This window comes from Alosa alosa, chromosome 21, assembly GCF_017589495.1.
Source record: "Alosa alosa isolate M-15738 ecotype Scorff River chromosome 21, AALO_Geno_1.1, whole genome shotgun sequence".
Classification (NCBI taxonomy): Eukaryota; Metazoa; Chordata; class Actinopteri; order Clupeiformes; family Clupeidae; genus Alosa; species Alosa alosa.
The window spans coordinates 22,022,383-22,036,929 of NC_063209.1; the positions used below are offsets into that span (position 1 = coordinate 22,022,383).

The 14,547-nt window shown below is 46.2% G+C and overlaps 1 protein-coding gene across 1 annotated transcript; it reads left to right on the top strand.

Moving 5' to 3' along the window:
* Positions 1-5,318: 5,318 nt before the first annotated feature.
* LOC125286890 (insulin-like) lies at positions 5,319-12,702 on the top strand. The gene is made up of 8 exons (XM_048232200.1): positions 5,319-5,394; positions 5,608-5,628; positions 11,358-11,367; positions 11,490-11,499; positions 11,624-11,633; positions 11,756-11,765; positions 11,922-12,121; positions 12,557-12,702. The coding sequence occupies exons 1-8, from the start codon at positions 5,319-5,321 to the stop codon at positions 12,700-12,702; spliced, it is 483 nt and encodes a 160-aa protein (XP_048088157.1).
* Positions 12,703-14,547: the final 1,845 nt, after the last annotated feature.

The following is a 14,547-nucleotide window of genomic DNA, read 5'->3' on the forward strand; positions in this document are numbered from 1 at the left end:
TTACCTTGCTGAATTATGTCTATTAGTTCCTTCTCGGCCTATGGACCCATCAGCCACCGGTGGCCCGACAACAGCATTAACTTTTAAGGCTTTATTGCATCTTCTTTACCCAACATCGGCCATTAATCAGAGTAATGGCTGCCTTGACCCCTTTCATCCCATTTAATAAAATAGAAAAATATTAATAAAAGGCTTTAAAGCGCCTATTGTGCTGGATCATTCAATAAATCAGATGGTCCTTTTGGCTGGGATGCCTGCATCAAAGGTAAGGTTGCCAGGTACTTTATTCTTCCTGTTTATTTTATGAGGAGTTTTTTTTTTACTTCTCCTTATTTTATACCTGTTTTTTTGTGCTGGAACCTTAAATTGCTTTAATATGAGATGTAAGTGTGATATATAGGACATTGTTTCGGGTAGCGGTCAATGTCATTTTTATTTGGCACCGTAAAAGTGATAGAATGGTGTAAATGTTTGTTCATCTTGTGGCGCCGTCACAGCCCCTATCTCTCTAATGCACCAGATCCTGGAATCCCCCATGTTCCCGACCCCTGATAGTAGGCTAGGCTAGCTCCTCATCAAGCTAAGCGTGGAATCCCCCATGTTCCCGACCCCTGATAGTAGGCTAGGCTAGATTAACTCCTCACCAAGCTAAGTGTGTAGTCACCCATCAAGCCTGCTGCGGGAGCGCAAACGCCTTCATGCCAACGCACCCGCACACCTGATTGGTAGCGTGCCAATTTGATGACAGTAAAGACCCATCCTTCCTGCATAAAGTTGTCACCTTAATGAAGACAGACGGGCACTGAATCCTGCCAGACGCACGGCATTAAAACACAGTTTATGGCGCGTGGATCTGCCAGTGGTGGATGACAACTTATAGCTTGGTTGGAGAGGTGCTGTGAGTGTGTGTGTGTGTGTGTGTGTGGAGGCTGATGGGGGGGTGCAGACATCACTGAAGGATGGACCCACACACCTATAGAAATCTAGGAGCACCCACACACCAGCGATGAGCAGAGGGCGTAGACCAAATTCGGAGACAGCCACAGACAGTTTGTGTGTGAGTATCAGACCAAATATGAAGACAGCCACAGACAGTTTGTGTGTGAGTATCAAATCAAATATGGAGACAGCCACAGACAGTTTGTGTATGAGTATCAGACAGCCACAGACAGTTTGTGTGTGAGTATCAAATACGGAGACAGCCACAGACAGTTTGTGTGTGAGTATCAAATTAAATACGGAGACAGCCACAGACAGTTTGTGTGTGAGTATCAAACAGCCACAGACAGTTTGTGTGTGAGTATCAAATCAAATATGGAGACAGCCACAGACAGTTTGTGTGTGAGTATCAAATAAAATATGGAGACAGCCACAGACAGTGTGTGTGAGTATCAAATCAAATACGGAGACAGCCACAGACAGTTTGTGTGTGAGTATCAAACAGCCACAGACAGTTTGTGTGTGAGTATCAAATCAAATATGGAGACAGCCACAGACAGTTTGTGTGTGCGTATCAGACAGTCACAGACAGTTTGTGTGTGAGTATCAAATCAAATATGCCACAGGGCCACAGACAGCCACAAACAGTTTGTGTGTCAGACAACCACAGTATCAGACAAATATGGAGACAGCCACAGACAGTTTGTGTGTGCGTATCAGACAACCACAGACAGTTTGTGTGTAATTATCAAATCAAATGAACAGCCACATACGGTTTGTGTGTGAGTATCAAAATCAAATATGGAGACAGCCACAGACGGTTTGTATCAAATCAAATCAGACAGCCACAGACAGTTTGTGTGTGAGTATCAGACAGCCACAGACAGTTTGTGTGTGCATCTCAGACAGCCACAGACAGTTTGTGTGTGCGTATCAGACAGCCACAGACAGTTTACAGACAGTTTGTGTGTGCGTATCAGACAGCCACAGACAGTTTGTGTGTGAGTATCAGACAGCCACAGACAGTTTGTGTGTGAGTATAAGACGAACGGAGCTCGTTCGCACTCTCTGGTTCTTCTGTGCTCTGCGTTGCATTAGTTAAAAACGTCTTAATCATAAATCAGCTGGCTAATTACCCATGCTGCCAAATGGAAGAGGCTCCTGGTGACTGCAGGGGGCCCCAAGTGAGATCGCCGAGAGGCGGTGAGAGGAGCCAGAGGTGATCATCGCAGCCATCTAATGACGAGCGTGGCCTTGGGCTGACCCCGAGGCCATTTGGAGCTTCAATCTGCTGCTGCTGCTGCCGCTGCCGCATCCCTCCCAAGAAGCCTATTGACGTTTTTTTCCGCTGGATATTAATCCGCTCTGGAAATGGACGTTTGTTTCCAAAACACCGGTGCTCTGTGCGACTTTCTTTTAAGGAGGTTTCTGTCGAGCCTTTTGTTTTTTCCCCTTAGGCCTGGGCCTTGTTAATCATTTGCAGTTCATCTTAGTGTTTGAAAAGTGATTGCCCGAGACAAAACGAGGAGGAGGAAGTATGTGGACCACAATCGACCCGACCAGAGACAGAGAGAGAAAGACTAACACAGAGACAGAGAGAAAGACTAACAGTATGCTAATAGTGTTCTGAAGTCTAGGGGAGAAAAAAAATGAGGCTAGCTTGTTTTCGTGCTGCAGGCAACTTCCAGCCAATCGGCGGGCCCGGAAAACTCAGCAGGGGTGATGCATTACGGAGACCCCGATGAATAATGAAACTTATTGCTCCATGTTTTGTGGTCCATTACCGTGCACCAGAAGAGTCCTTCATAGAAATTTTACCACACGACCCAAACACCTGATCAATCTGAGATTGTGCACCAAGAGAACAGGAAAAAAGAGGGAGAGGGGGAGAGGAAAGAGCAGGAGGGAGGGAGGAGGAAAGGAGGGAGAGGCCCGGTAAAAAGTTTCGCACTCAAGGGATTGGGGATTAAATTGACGTGCATCGCATCTGAATCCAGGCCGATAGCCTGTGATGATTTAAATATCAAAGCCGCTGCGCTGTAAGAGGCAGGCGACTGAGATCTCATTACCTCACTGTGATGGACAGGCTTTTGCGCCGTACCTCCTCCTCTAAGCGCCACGCTCGTTTGATGCTACAACGTCGCTGCCGCCGTAACCATGGCAGTGGATTTCGTCAGGGTTGAGGGGGCTAAAGTTGGGGGGGGGGAGTAGAGAGGCGGGCAGGTAGCAGGGGCAGGAGGTGAAATGGTCAGAAGGGCAGAACATGCACAGGCTGCCCTTTTGATCTCACCCTCATCTTCTTGCAATGAGCACAACGAATACCTTCGGTCAGCATGACCCCCGCCCTGCACCTCCGCCCCCTCCCAACCCCACCCTCCTCAATTACGATCCGGTTACATGATTAACTAATGCTGTTACATCAGCCAAAGCAAACAGATAGATAGGATGCGGCGCTGCAAGCATAATTAAGAACGGCGAGGCTGCTTAGCTTTTTATCGGTCTGCCGATGGAACAATGAAAAGGGGTCGTTAAAATTGAGTAGCGGCGGCAAGCGCCCTCCTTCCTCTTTTTACCCCTTGCCTTTCCCCCAGGCGCCATTTCACCTGTGGCGACGACGGGGCTCAGTTTCACATATTACCCAGAGCGAGCAGGGCCACTCCAGCTCCACAGGTGCCTCCGACAATAGAAAACCCACAACCGACCGCCCACCCCCACGACTTAAAGGGGAAGATGATGAGAAGTGGGTGAGAGAGGAGGAGAGGAAGAGAGAGGGATCATATTAATGAAAAAAAAAATCGAGATATCAAACAAGAATATGAATAAGAGCTGCTAGGAGATAAAATTAACCTTGTTTCCTTGGCTACAGAAAGACTTGTTTGCTTGCTGGCTGCCCCCTCCGGCTCTACCGTGAGGTTCTGAGTGCCCTGATAGGCCCCCCTAAGACAGGAGGGTGGCGGGGGGAATTACTAGACTCACTTTTAAGACCAGGGCAAAGCTTTTTTTAGTGGCAATAGCAAGTGAGGTTTGTGGCCCGGTGATGGCAGTCTGTGATAAAAGCAAATGTTTATTTAAGTCAAAGACGAAGTCTGTTGGCTCATCCCAATGACCTGACACATTGACTTGAGTACCTTATATATCGTGACGTTTGTTTTGACACTTCAATCTACAACATCTGTTGTTGTATGACTTAAATGGGAAGGGATGATGGGACCCTGCCAATGTCACTGTCTGTCTGGGATGTCAATCACAAAAGGTAACGGTGGAGTGGAGAGGTCACTTGGGGGTGGTGCGCATAGAAATCTATGGTGACGTGCATAAGGAGATCACTAGGAATAGAGTTCCAGATCACCATGTCCACCAGTATCAGCCTGTGACTGTCAGCATGTGTGGTGGTTATTGGGCTGCACAGCCGAAGGAGCAGACATGAAATGGAACATGGAACATGGAACACCATCAATTAGGACCAGAGATAGTCACTGTAGTTGAGAAATGCCATGAACTGAATGTGAAGTAAATGTCACAGATAAGTAGTTTCTTAGATTGGGTGTCCTGCATGTCACTCAACCGGGCCCCTTCAGAGTAGACTGTGCTTGGCCAAGCTAAGGTGCTGTGTGGACAAGACCTGTTGTCACGGCAACATGACAATACAGACTCCAATGTTGCTTCTGACAGGGGTCTCCAACCTTTTTTTTTCCCTGAGAGCTACTTTGACAATGAATGTGGCCGAGAGCTACTAATGTTCTATATCAGCCGTAGTAGCATGTATTAACATTGCTGCTCTCCACCCGAAACAATTGAATAAGCGTCATATGCATGCCAATTGTGTTATCTTTTGAATAGCTACTCAAAAACAGGTGGGGAACTACTGGTAGCTCACGAGCAAACTGCATTAGACATTTTAATTCCTAGGCAGGGAAAAGCTTGAATACATTTCTATTGTCTATCTCTATCTATTCTCATTCACTGTTGTCAGTATCTGTGTATACCTAGTGTTTGTTTCCGTAATATTAAGAATACAACTAATAATTCTTCATATTGTTTTTGTTGCTGTTACCCATGATTGCTGCAAAGACACATACATACCTGTAGCTAGGCTGTAGATATTTCAGGCCATAGTGATTTCTCCTCATACATCTGTTGCTGCTAAGACCTCCACCACCAGACTGCCTGATAGCCAGAGGTAAGGCTTTCTAGCTGGACAAACATAGCTGCTGCTTCCTGCTTTTGTCAATAGGGTCATTCCTCAGATACACACACCTGATATCAAAGCGTGGCGAGATTAGAATCAAAGGCTTGGGCGAGCGCTATCGACCCACCTCTCTAATCCATTTTCACGACTGAAATATGGATCGTTCTCTCCACGCCGCTCCTTTGTCCTAATGAAGGAAGGGAAGGAGCAGGAGCGGGCGTTCACGCCAAGCCGGGACGACTACGAGTCAGATATGAATGCTGACAGTGGGGGCATAATGGCTGTTTTTGTGTGTGTGGACTGTGGATCTGTGAGGAGCACCGCATGCAAGATGAGGGAAAGTTCAAAGAGAAGTGACTGAAGTAGAGAAAAAGAGAGAAAGAGAGCGAGAGAGAGAGAGAGAGAGAGAGAGAAAAAGACAAGTGAAGGTTGGGAAGGGGGTTGAGTGAATTTAATGTATTCCCCTTGTGTTCTGCCAGATTGCTCTGGCATCGATAGAGGTAACAGCCAGATATCATTACTGCCTTCTCCTTGGAATCTCTCCCTGAGGTTGACCCATCTCTGCCTTCACTATAGCCCACATACACACTCTAAACACACACACACACACACACACACACACACACACACAGAGACAGACTCAAAACAAACACTACAGACACCAATACACCAATACCCACTCACACACACCCATACACAACACACACCAAATGGACAACATGGCAGAGTGAGGAGAGGAAGAGGAGAGGTAGAGGGGACGAAGAGCTGAAGGAGGTCACTGCTGAGAAGGCAGACCGATCACAACCTGGGGTGCGTTTTCCCAAAATCATAGTTGCTAACTAAGTTAGCAACTTTGTTGGTTACAATGCTTTGTTGGGAAACGCACCCCTGGGTGTCTGCCTTCGACTACAACCTAACCATGACATCACAAAACAGCCATTTCCTCTGCTTCCACGGTCACTCCACATTAATAAAAAAAACATGTTTTCTTTCAAATCCTTTGTAAATCCATTTCTCTCCTAATGTGGACAGACTCGCACGTGTATGCAGGTAACATGTGTAGAAATGTATGAGCATGTGTAACACACAAATATGTATGAGCAAGGTAACACACAAATATGTACAGAATAAGCATGTGAGAGTATACATGTCGATGGTTCTCTAACTGATAAGTAGATGATCTAAGTGTGTGTAGATGTGTCAAAGTATTTGTGATTATTGTATGTGTGCGTATCATGTATGTATGAGAGAGTGTGTGTGTGTGTATATACTTTCGTTTCAACAACGAGTGGAAGTGCAATAACCCTCAGAGGTGCTCACATTGTCGATTAGCCTGCCGTGCCTGCAGTAAAATTAACTCACATCGATTAACCCCGTCCCTCTCCCTGCTGCTCGCTTCACCCCTCCATCCCCGGCGTCCCTCCCTGCCAGCCTTCGACAGACCTCTTTTCCTCCCTCCTCCCTAGCACCCTACTCCATCCGCTCTCTCCTCCTCCCTCCCTCCTAGCACCCTACTCCATCCGCTCTCTCCTCCTCCCTCCTCCCTAACACCCTACTCCCATCCGCTCTCCTCCTCCTCCTAACTTTCTCCCATCCGCTCTCTCCCTCCCTCCCTCCCTCCCTAGCACCTTACTCCCATCCGCTCTCTCTCTCCTCCCTCCTCCCTAACACCCTACTCCCATCGCTCTCTCCTCCTCCCTCCTCCCTTTTCTCTCCATCCGCTCTCTCCTCCCTCCTCCCTCCCTCCCTCCCTCCTCCCTCCCTCCCTCCCTAGCACTTACTCCCATCCGCCTCTCTCCCTCCCTCCTCCTCCCTCCCTAGCACTTACTCCCATCCGCCTCTCTCCCTCCCTCCTCCTAACTTTCTCCCATCCGCTCTCTCTCTCCCTCCCTCCCTCCCTAGCACCCTACTCCCATCCGCTCTCTCCTCCCTCCCTCCCTAGCACCCTACTCCCCATCCACATTCCCTCCTCCTAGCACCCTACTCCCCATCCATCTCCTCCTCCTCCCTAGCACCCTACTCCCATCCATCTCTCTCTCCCTCCCTCCCTCCCTCCCTAGCACCCTACTCCCATCCGCTCTCTCTCCTCCTCCCTCCCTAGCACCCTACTCCCATCCGCTCTCTCCCTCCCTCCCTCCCTAGCACCCTACTCCCATCCGCTCTCTCTCTCCCTCCCTCCCTAGCACCCTACTCCCATCCGCTCTCTCCTCCCTCCCTCCCTAGCACCCTACTCCCATCCGCCTCTCCTCCCTCCCTCCCTCCTCCCTCCCTAGCACTTACTCCCATCCGCCTCTCTCCTCCTCCCTCCCTAGCACCCCTGCTCCCATCACTCTCTCCCTCCCCCTCCCTAGCACCCTACTCCCATCCGCTCTCTCCCTCCCTCCCCCTAGCACCCTACTCCCATCCGCTCTCTCCCTCCCTCCCTCCCTAGCACCCTACTCCCATCCTCTCCCTCCCTCCCTCCCTCCCTAGCACCCTACTCCCATCCTCTCCCTCCCTCCCTCCCTCCCTAGCACCCTACTCCCATCCGCTCTCCCTCCCTCCCTCCCTCCCTAGCACCCTACTCCCATCCTCTCCCTCCCTCCCTCCCTCCCTAGCACCCTACTCCCATCCTCTCCTCCTCCCTCCTCCTCCTCCCTCCCTCCCTCCCTCCCTCCCTCCTCCCTCCCTCCCTCCCTCCCTAGCACCCTACTCCCATCCGCTCTCTCCCTCCCTCCCTCCCTAGCACCCTACTCCCATCCTCCTCCCTCCTCCTCCCTAGCACCTCTCCCATCATCTCTCTCTCCTCCCTCCTCCCTAGCACCCCACACTCCCATGGCTCTCTCTCTCCTCCCTCCCTCCCTAGCACCCTCTCCCATCCTCCTCCTCCCTCCTCCTCCTGTACCATCCATCTCCCTCCTAGCACCCTACTCCCATCCGCTCTCTCCCTCTGTTTGCTCTCTGCTAATACACCAATCTGCCCGGCCCCCCTAACTAAAGCCTGTTTGCTCACAGACAGCAACCAATCTGCCCGCCCCTAACTAAAAGCCCCGAGCAAGAATTACCCCGCCCGGCCACAAACAGCTCATGATCGATTGTGTTTCTGGAGCCTCGGCTGAAGTTCAGGAGTCCGTCTGGGCTCTTGGTGGGGTGGCTGGGTGGGGTGGGCGGTTGGGTGGGGTGGGTGGGTTTGGGGTTTGGTGGCACCCCAGCATGGCTCCTGTGCTCCCACAATGGCAGCTACCCTGGGGTTTCAGATGATACTGGTGTTAAAACAAAAGATACTGTAGCCTACACTGTCTGGCACCACAAGGCACATTGAAAAATACAAGAGAAGGAGACTTGTGAGGCAGTGAGAGGCTGTATGATCACAGCTTGGGTTTCTCCTGTGGCTGGGACAGGGCAAACAGAGCTGGTCAGACAGGAGGAATGGTTACCAAGACTACTACTCACAGCTTTAAGTTCATAGATTCAAAAATAAGCCATCATAGTAATTATCATTCATTAAGTTGATTCAGTAGATTAATACATATCATCATGTGCACTAAAATATAAATAATATAATCTCATTGTTTTGATTTTATATCTGTTCAGAAACATAAAATAGAGATTTTTGTATACAATTAGTATTCTTTACTTCAAGAATAAACAGCTCAGTTAGTACTTCTTGTGAGCAAGATGTTAATGATATCAGTTAAGTTCAGTCAAAAAGTCACATAAGTACATGCCATTAATATGTGGTAAATCCTCAAGATATTCAAGGAACCTGAGGGAAATTATCATCATTTATTGCCTATGAAGAAAGCATGTTCCGGTAATTGTTTGGAAGATATGCTTAAGTATGCATTGTAATCCAGAAAAGAGCAATGAATACTTTTGCATGCATGGAACTTCTACCCTTACCTAATTAATACAGAGTAGCAAAGTCATAAAGATTACTAAAAATATAAAAGACTAAACTTAATACAAAGTATTAATTGTGCTCATGTCAAAAGATAACATTCAGAATCGACAGAAGCCTCTTTTTCAGTCAAAGCCCAAGTTACAGTATACAGATGAAACTCAATTCACTTGCTTTTCTCTGCTTAGCAGTAGAGACTAATAGGGTAATCACATCCCTTTCAAAAACACATCTTGCTTCTCGTGAGGAAATAATGGCACCCCGCATCTGGCTCATCATTTAAGTCCCTAGGGGCCATCACACCCAATGACAAGTCTCCATTTCCTCACTGTCAAGACGTTCGCACTATTCCGCTACTCTATCGCACAGGTGCAGGTGTGCCTTTCTCTTTCCCTCCCTCTCCCTCCCATGCAGGCACACATGCACACACACACACACACACACACACTTGTTTTTTTTCCCTCTTTCTGGGAGGTGGAGGACAGTGATGGGTCCATGGAGAATATGAGTGTAAGTTTGAGGGAGATGACAAAATAGAAGTCAATTTCACAAGTTACCAGGAGAAACGAAGCCCAAACTTTTCTTCTCAGAAAAAAAAGAAAGGAAAAAGATGACATGTCAAAGTCACCAAATCTGATATTCGCCTAAAAAAAAAAAAATCATGAAAGAAACAGCAGCTGAGACAGCCTCTATCTTGTACCAGCTCTGAAAAAGCCATGGCAACGAGTAGGATAGGTCATGACAGAGGTTAGTGCAGAATTAGTGAGTGTCATAGTTTGGACAGGCAGAACAGGAAACAGGGAGGCTGTCACCATTCATGCCCAGGAAACCTGTGACACAGCAAAACCACCATTACAGAAGGCCTGAGACGCATGTCCAGTTGAACAATGATCCGTCATGTTTACTTCATCTTACTTTAACCCCAGTCGTCACAGACAGGGACATGACTGCCATCAGAATAAAAAAAAAAAAAAAAAAAATGCAGACATTCAAAACCAGACAGCTGGGCATAGCCTAGCCTTCTTAGCTTCCAGGCCATCACATCATTAATGAGAAAATATTTATTAGACAAGAAATCAAAAGTGTTTTTTCTTTCCTGTCAACAGTAAAAAGGACAAAACCCAAAGTAGAGAGTAGAGAGGAGGAAAATATGGTGGTCTAGACAGTTGATCACATTCATGATGCTTGTAGCTTTCACTTTAACAAATATGAAAAACAAATGCCCACTTTAACTTTTCCTGAGAAAAAGTTTATGTCAAAAAACTCTTAATATGCAAGATGGAAATGGCAACTGCACCCTTGTTTTTCTAATCCTGTTGTGACATAATGCACCTTTAAGATCTAACAGAACGAGTTCAGCCAGTCACTGTCTTTGTTCCTGCCTTGATATACTGCACCAGGCTTGTAAGTTAGTTCCCTGAATAACTGCTGTATCATATACCTTTTGCAATTGTGTGTCTTCATTTTGAAAGTCATGTGCTTTAGAATTTTAAAGTTGGCCTGTTACTCAACGGGATGACCAAACCAGGGTAAATAGTAAAATGAAAAGAAGTCAAAAATGGGAGTAGTCTAGACAGTGTTACCTTCGTGACTTCACGCTTACGCAGTACTTCCTCTCCAGGCCTTGCGTTTTGATGTGTCAACGTTTGAAGTGATCCTTTTGAGCTGCGGATGATGTACCTCTTCAATGTAGCCTTTGCCGAATTCCCCCAAAGAACCACTTTTTAGTTGGGCCTTTCAAGTTGAACCTTGAACATGTATTTAGAACTCCCAAAAACTTTTAAGCATGATCCCCCCCCCCCCAAATTCCTCTGAAAACAACCTTTAGTTGCCTGTTAAAGGGCAAGCACATTCCCCTGACATCCCTTCCCATCCTTTTCCGCAAACTGAAACTTAAACCACTTCCTCCTCCAGGTAAGATGCACAAGAGCCTGTGGCATAACCATACTCGTTATGCCTCCAGTCTAATTCAAGAAGTGAAATGCTTGCCCTTCAGTGTGATCCATCTGTCGATTTGTCTCTGATAAGTGGATTGTGATGCAGCCTTGACTTCTCCAGACATGAACTGATCGCGCAGTGTATGTGTGTGTGTGTGTGCGCTCTACGAAGCCTCAATCAGCTTATCACCTAGCCTGCTTGTTAATGCCACTTACCCAGATGAGTGATTATGGAGGTACAAGCTGTAGATGGCAACTTTTCCGCTGATGCGATCAAAGGCATGACCGTACCCATGGACTATAAATGACGAGTAAACACTCTCTCATATCTCGACCTCTTCCACAGCCATCCACAGGTAAGTTGTTTCTAGCAGTTGTGAAACACTCTCTCATATCTCGACCTCTTCCACAGCCATCCACAGGTAAGTTGTTTCTAGCAGTTGTGAAACACTCTCTCATATCTCAACCTCTTCCACAGCCATCCACAGGTAAGTTGTTTCTAGCAGTTGTGAAACACTCTCTCATATCTCAACCTCTTCCACAGCCATCCACGGGTAAGTTGTTTCAGCAGTTGTGAAACACTCTCTCATATCTCGCCGACCTCTTCCACAGCCATCCACAGGTAAGTTGTTTCTAGCAGTTGTGAAACACTCTCTCATATCTCGACCTCTTCCACAGCCATCCACAGGTAAGTTGTTTCTAGCAGTTGTGAAACACTCTCTCATATCTCGACCTCTTCCACAGCCATCCACAGGTAAGTTGTTTCTAGCAGTTGTGAAACACCCTCTCATATCTCAACCTCTTCCACAGCCATCCACAGGTAAGTTGTTTCTAGCAGTTGTGAATCACATCAGTGTTAGACTTGAATCGTCTCCTTTACAAAACTGGATTCCAAACTTGACTTGGATTACAAACATTCCATCTATTTTTCCTCCCGTGGTGATGCTTCCGTCGCTCCGGGCATCTGTTCCTCCAGCAGTGTCGGAATGGCCTATCTACTCCCAGCAGCCCCTGTGGTGTTGCTGCTACTCACTTCCTGTTTCCCAGAATGCTCGGCTACCCCGTCACAATACCTGTGCGGCTCTCACCTGGTGGAGGCTCTGTATCTGGTGTGTGGGGAGAGAGGCTTCTTCTACAGTACAAACAAGAGCAAGCGGGACCTGCAGACTCTACTTGGTAAGGCTAAGTTTTTATAATGCCTAACGAAGATCTACATCACTCTTAAAACAAATGTGTTGCCCCTATCTGGACACAGAGATGTGTTAAAAACAACAGAGATGTGTTAAAGACAACACAAGTTGCGTTGTTTTCAACACATTCGTTGCTGCATTAAAGTTTCTGGGAGTTTTACCTCAGAAAACATTTTAGAGATCCAGCGCTTCACCTTACCAGTCATGCATGTTCTAATCATTTTCTGCATTATACTGCACGGGTATGGTATGTTTACAACAAGGTTATTGGTGATTACAACTGACAAAATAGATTGAACAGAGATTTGTGTTGTATAAACTGTATAAACTGTAAAAAAAATATATATAAACGTTTTTTTGGAGTTTTGGTGCTAGCAGTTTTAGGGGCACTTAACCATCTGAATTGTTTTTTCCCCCCTAGTTTTCCTCTCCAAATCGTCAGTCCCGGGGAGACTGACGCATCCGTTAAAGAGCATCCACGGCGAGTTGAGAAAGAGGAGGGGCATAGTGGAGCAGTGTTGCCACCAGCCGTGCAGCATCTACCATCTTCAGGAGTACTGCAACTGACTCCCTGCACACCACAGATGCAGTGGTTATATCAGAGACAGAGCTCAACCAAAGACTGGCAGCAAAGGGGCAACTTTCTGGCCCCCTGACTTTACAGCTACCACAGAGAGACACTGTGGCTAATCTCTGTAATTGTGTATGTGTAAACAACAATAAAATATTCATCAATGTGCATCCGAATTGGAATTTGTGTCATTTTGATGGGAAGATGAATTCTGAGGAAGAAGCAAGCGGGCCTGGTTTTTGTTCACTGTGGACCTCTACTGCCCTCTTCTGTTCAAAAATGGAAATGTTTATATATACAGTCTACATAAGACACTTGGCCTTTATCTTCATTTTTCTGCATCTTTCTTAAGAATATCTGGGTTTAAAGCAAGTTTTTAAGGGCTAGAGCAGTCTAAATAGATTGAGGTTGGTTATTGGTTATCTCTGACATATTTATTTGTTTTTTCAAGGGTCCATCATAAATATCTTTCGGATATATACAGTGGGGAAAATAAGTATTGAACACGTCAACATTTTTTTCAGTAAGTATACTTCCAATGAAGCTATTTGCATGATATTTCCACCAGACATTAGTATTAACTCAGATAATCCACCCATATTAAAAAATCCAAACATTAAAGTCCATAGGTAGAGTTATGTGTAATAAAGTGGAATGACACAGGAAAAAAGTATTGAACACGCCTGCTGAAATTTCTTAAATACTTTGTGGAAAAGCCTTTATTCGTAATGACAGCTTCAAGGCATTTCCTGTATGACGAATCTAATCAGTCACAGCATTCTGGTGTGATTTTGGCCCATTCTTTTAAACAGATAGTCCTTTAATATTAAAGATTCCAGGGGTCCCTCTTGTGAATTCTGATTTTTTAGTGAATTTCCAAAACTGAAGTCAAGGCCTTGACTTAATTTCTCTGAAACCAATTGAGAGCTTCCTTTGCTGAATGGTTTGAATCATTGTCCTGCTGGAAGGTCTAGCCATGTCTCATCCTCATCATCCTGGTGGATGTAAAGATTCTCCCAGAAAAAAATGACTCCATTCATCATTCCTTCAACTGTATGAAGTCTGCCAGTACCATGAGATGAAAAACAGCCCACACCATGATGCCACCACCTCCAAACCTCACTGTTGGTAGGGTATTTTTAGGGTGATGCACAGTGCCATTTCTCTTCCAAATATTGTGTGTAGTATGACATTCAAAAAGTTCAAATTTGCTCTCACCTGACCAGAATACATTCTCTCAGTATTTCATAGGCTTGTCCAAATGTTGTGTAGCAAACTTTCAACAAGCTTTGACATGTTTTTCTTCAGCAATAGAGTCATGCGGGATGAGCGTGCATAGAGGCCATGACGGTGGAGTGCATTACCTATGATTTTCTCTGTAACAATTGTACCTGCTGCCTCCAAGTCTTTCTGGAGCTTTCTCCGAGTGGTCCTTGGCTCTTGGGCTACTCTTCTGACTATCCTTCTGACTTCCTGGTCAGAAATATTGCAAGGAGATCCTGTGCATGGCCAGTTGATGATGGAGTGATGTTCCTTCCAATTGCAGATAATGGCTCCAATACTGCTTGCTGGATGATTCCATTGATATGTTTTGCAACAATAATGTTGCAAAGGTCTTGGGAGAGCTCTTTGCTTTTACACATCATGAAATGTTTCTTGTGTGACACCTTGGGTAACAAAAAACATTTTTATAGCCCACCAGTATGTACTAACTCGGCTTATATCAATCTGCACAAATAGGAGGGATAATTTATTTAACTATTTATTTAATTCCAGTTTGTTCCTTGCCTTTGTGTACTGCTTTTTCTTAGTGGGTTCAATACATTTCCCCTGTGCCATTC

What these genes read in the sequence shown, in the direction of transcription:
- LOC125286890 (XM_048232200.1), top strand. Translation starts at nt 5,319, where the DNA reads ATGAAGGAAGGGAAGGAGCAGGAGCGGGCGTTCACGCCAAGCCGGGAC. An exon ending in GTCAGATATGAATGCTGACA is followed by an intron (nt 5,395 to 5,607) that starts GTGGGGGCATAA and finishes GTGTTCTGCCAG; the next exon opens with ATTGCTCTGGCATCGATAGA. An exon ending in GGACCTGCAGACTCTACTTG is followed by an intron (nt 12,122 to 12,556) that starts GTAAGGCTAAGT and finishes TTTCCCCCCTAG; the next exon opens with TTTTCCTCTCCAAATCGTCA.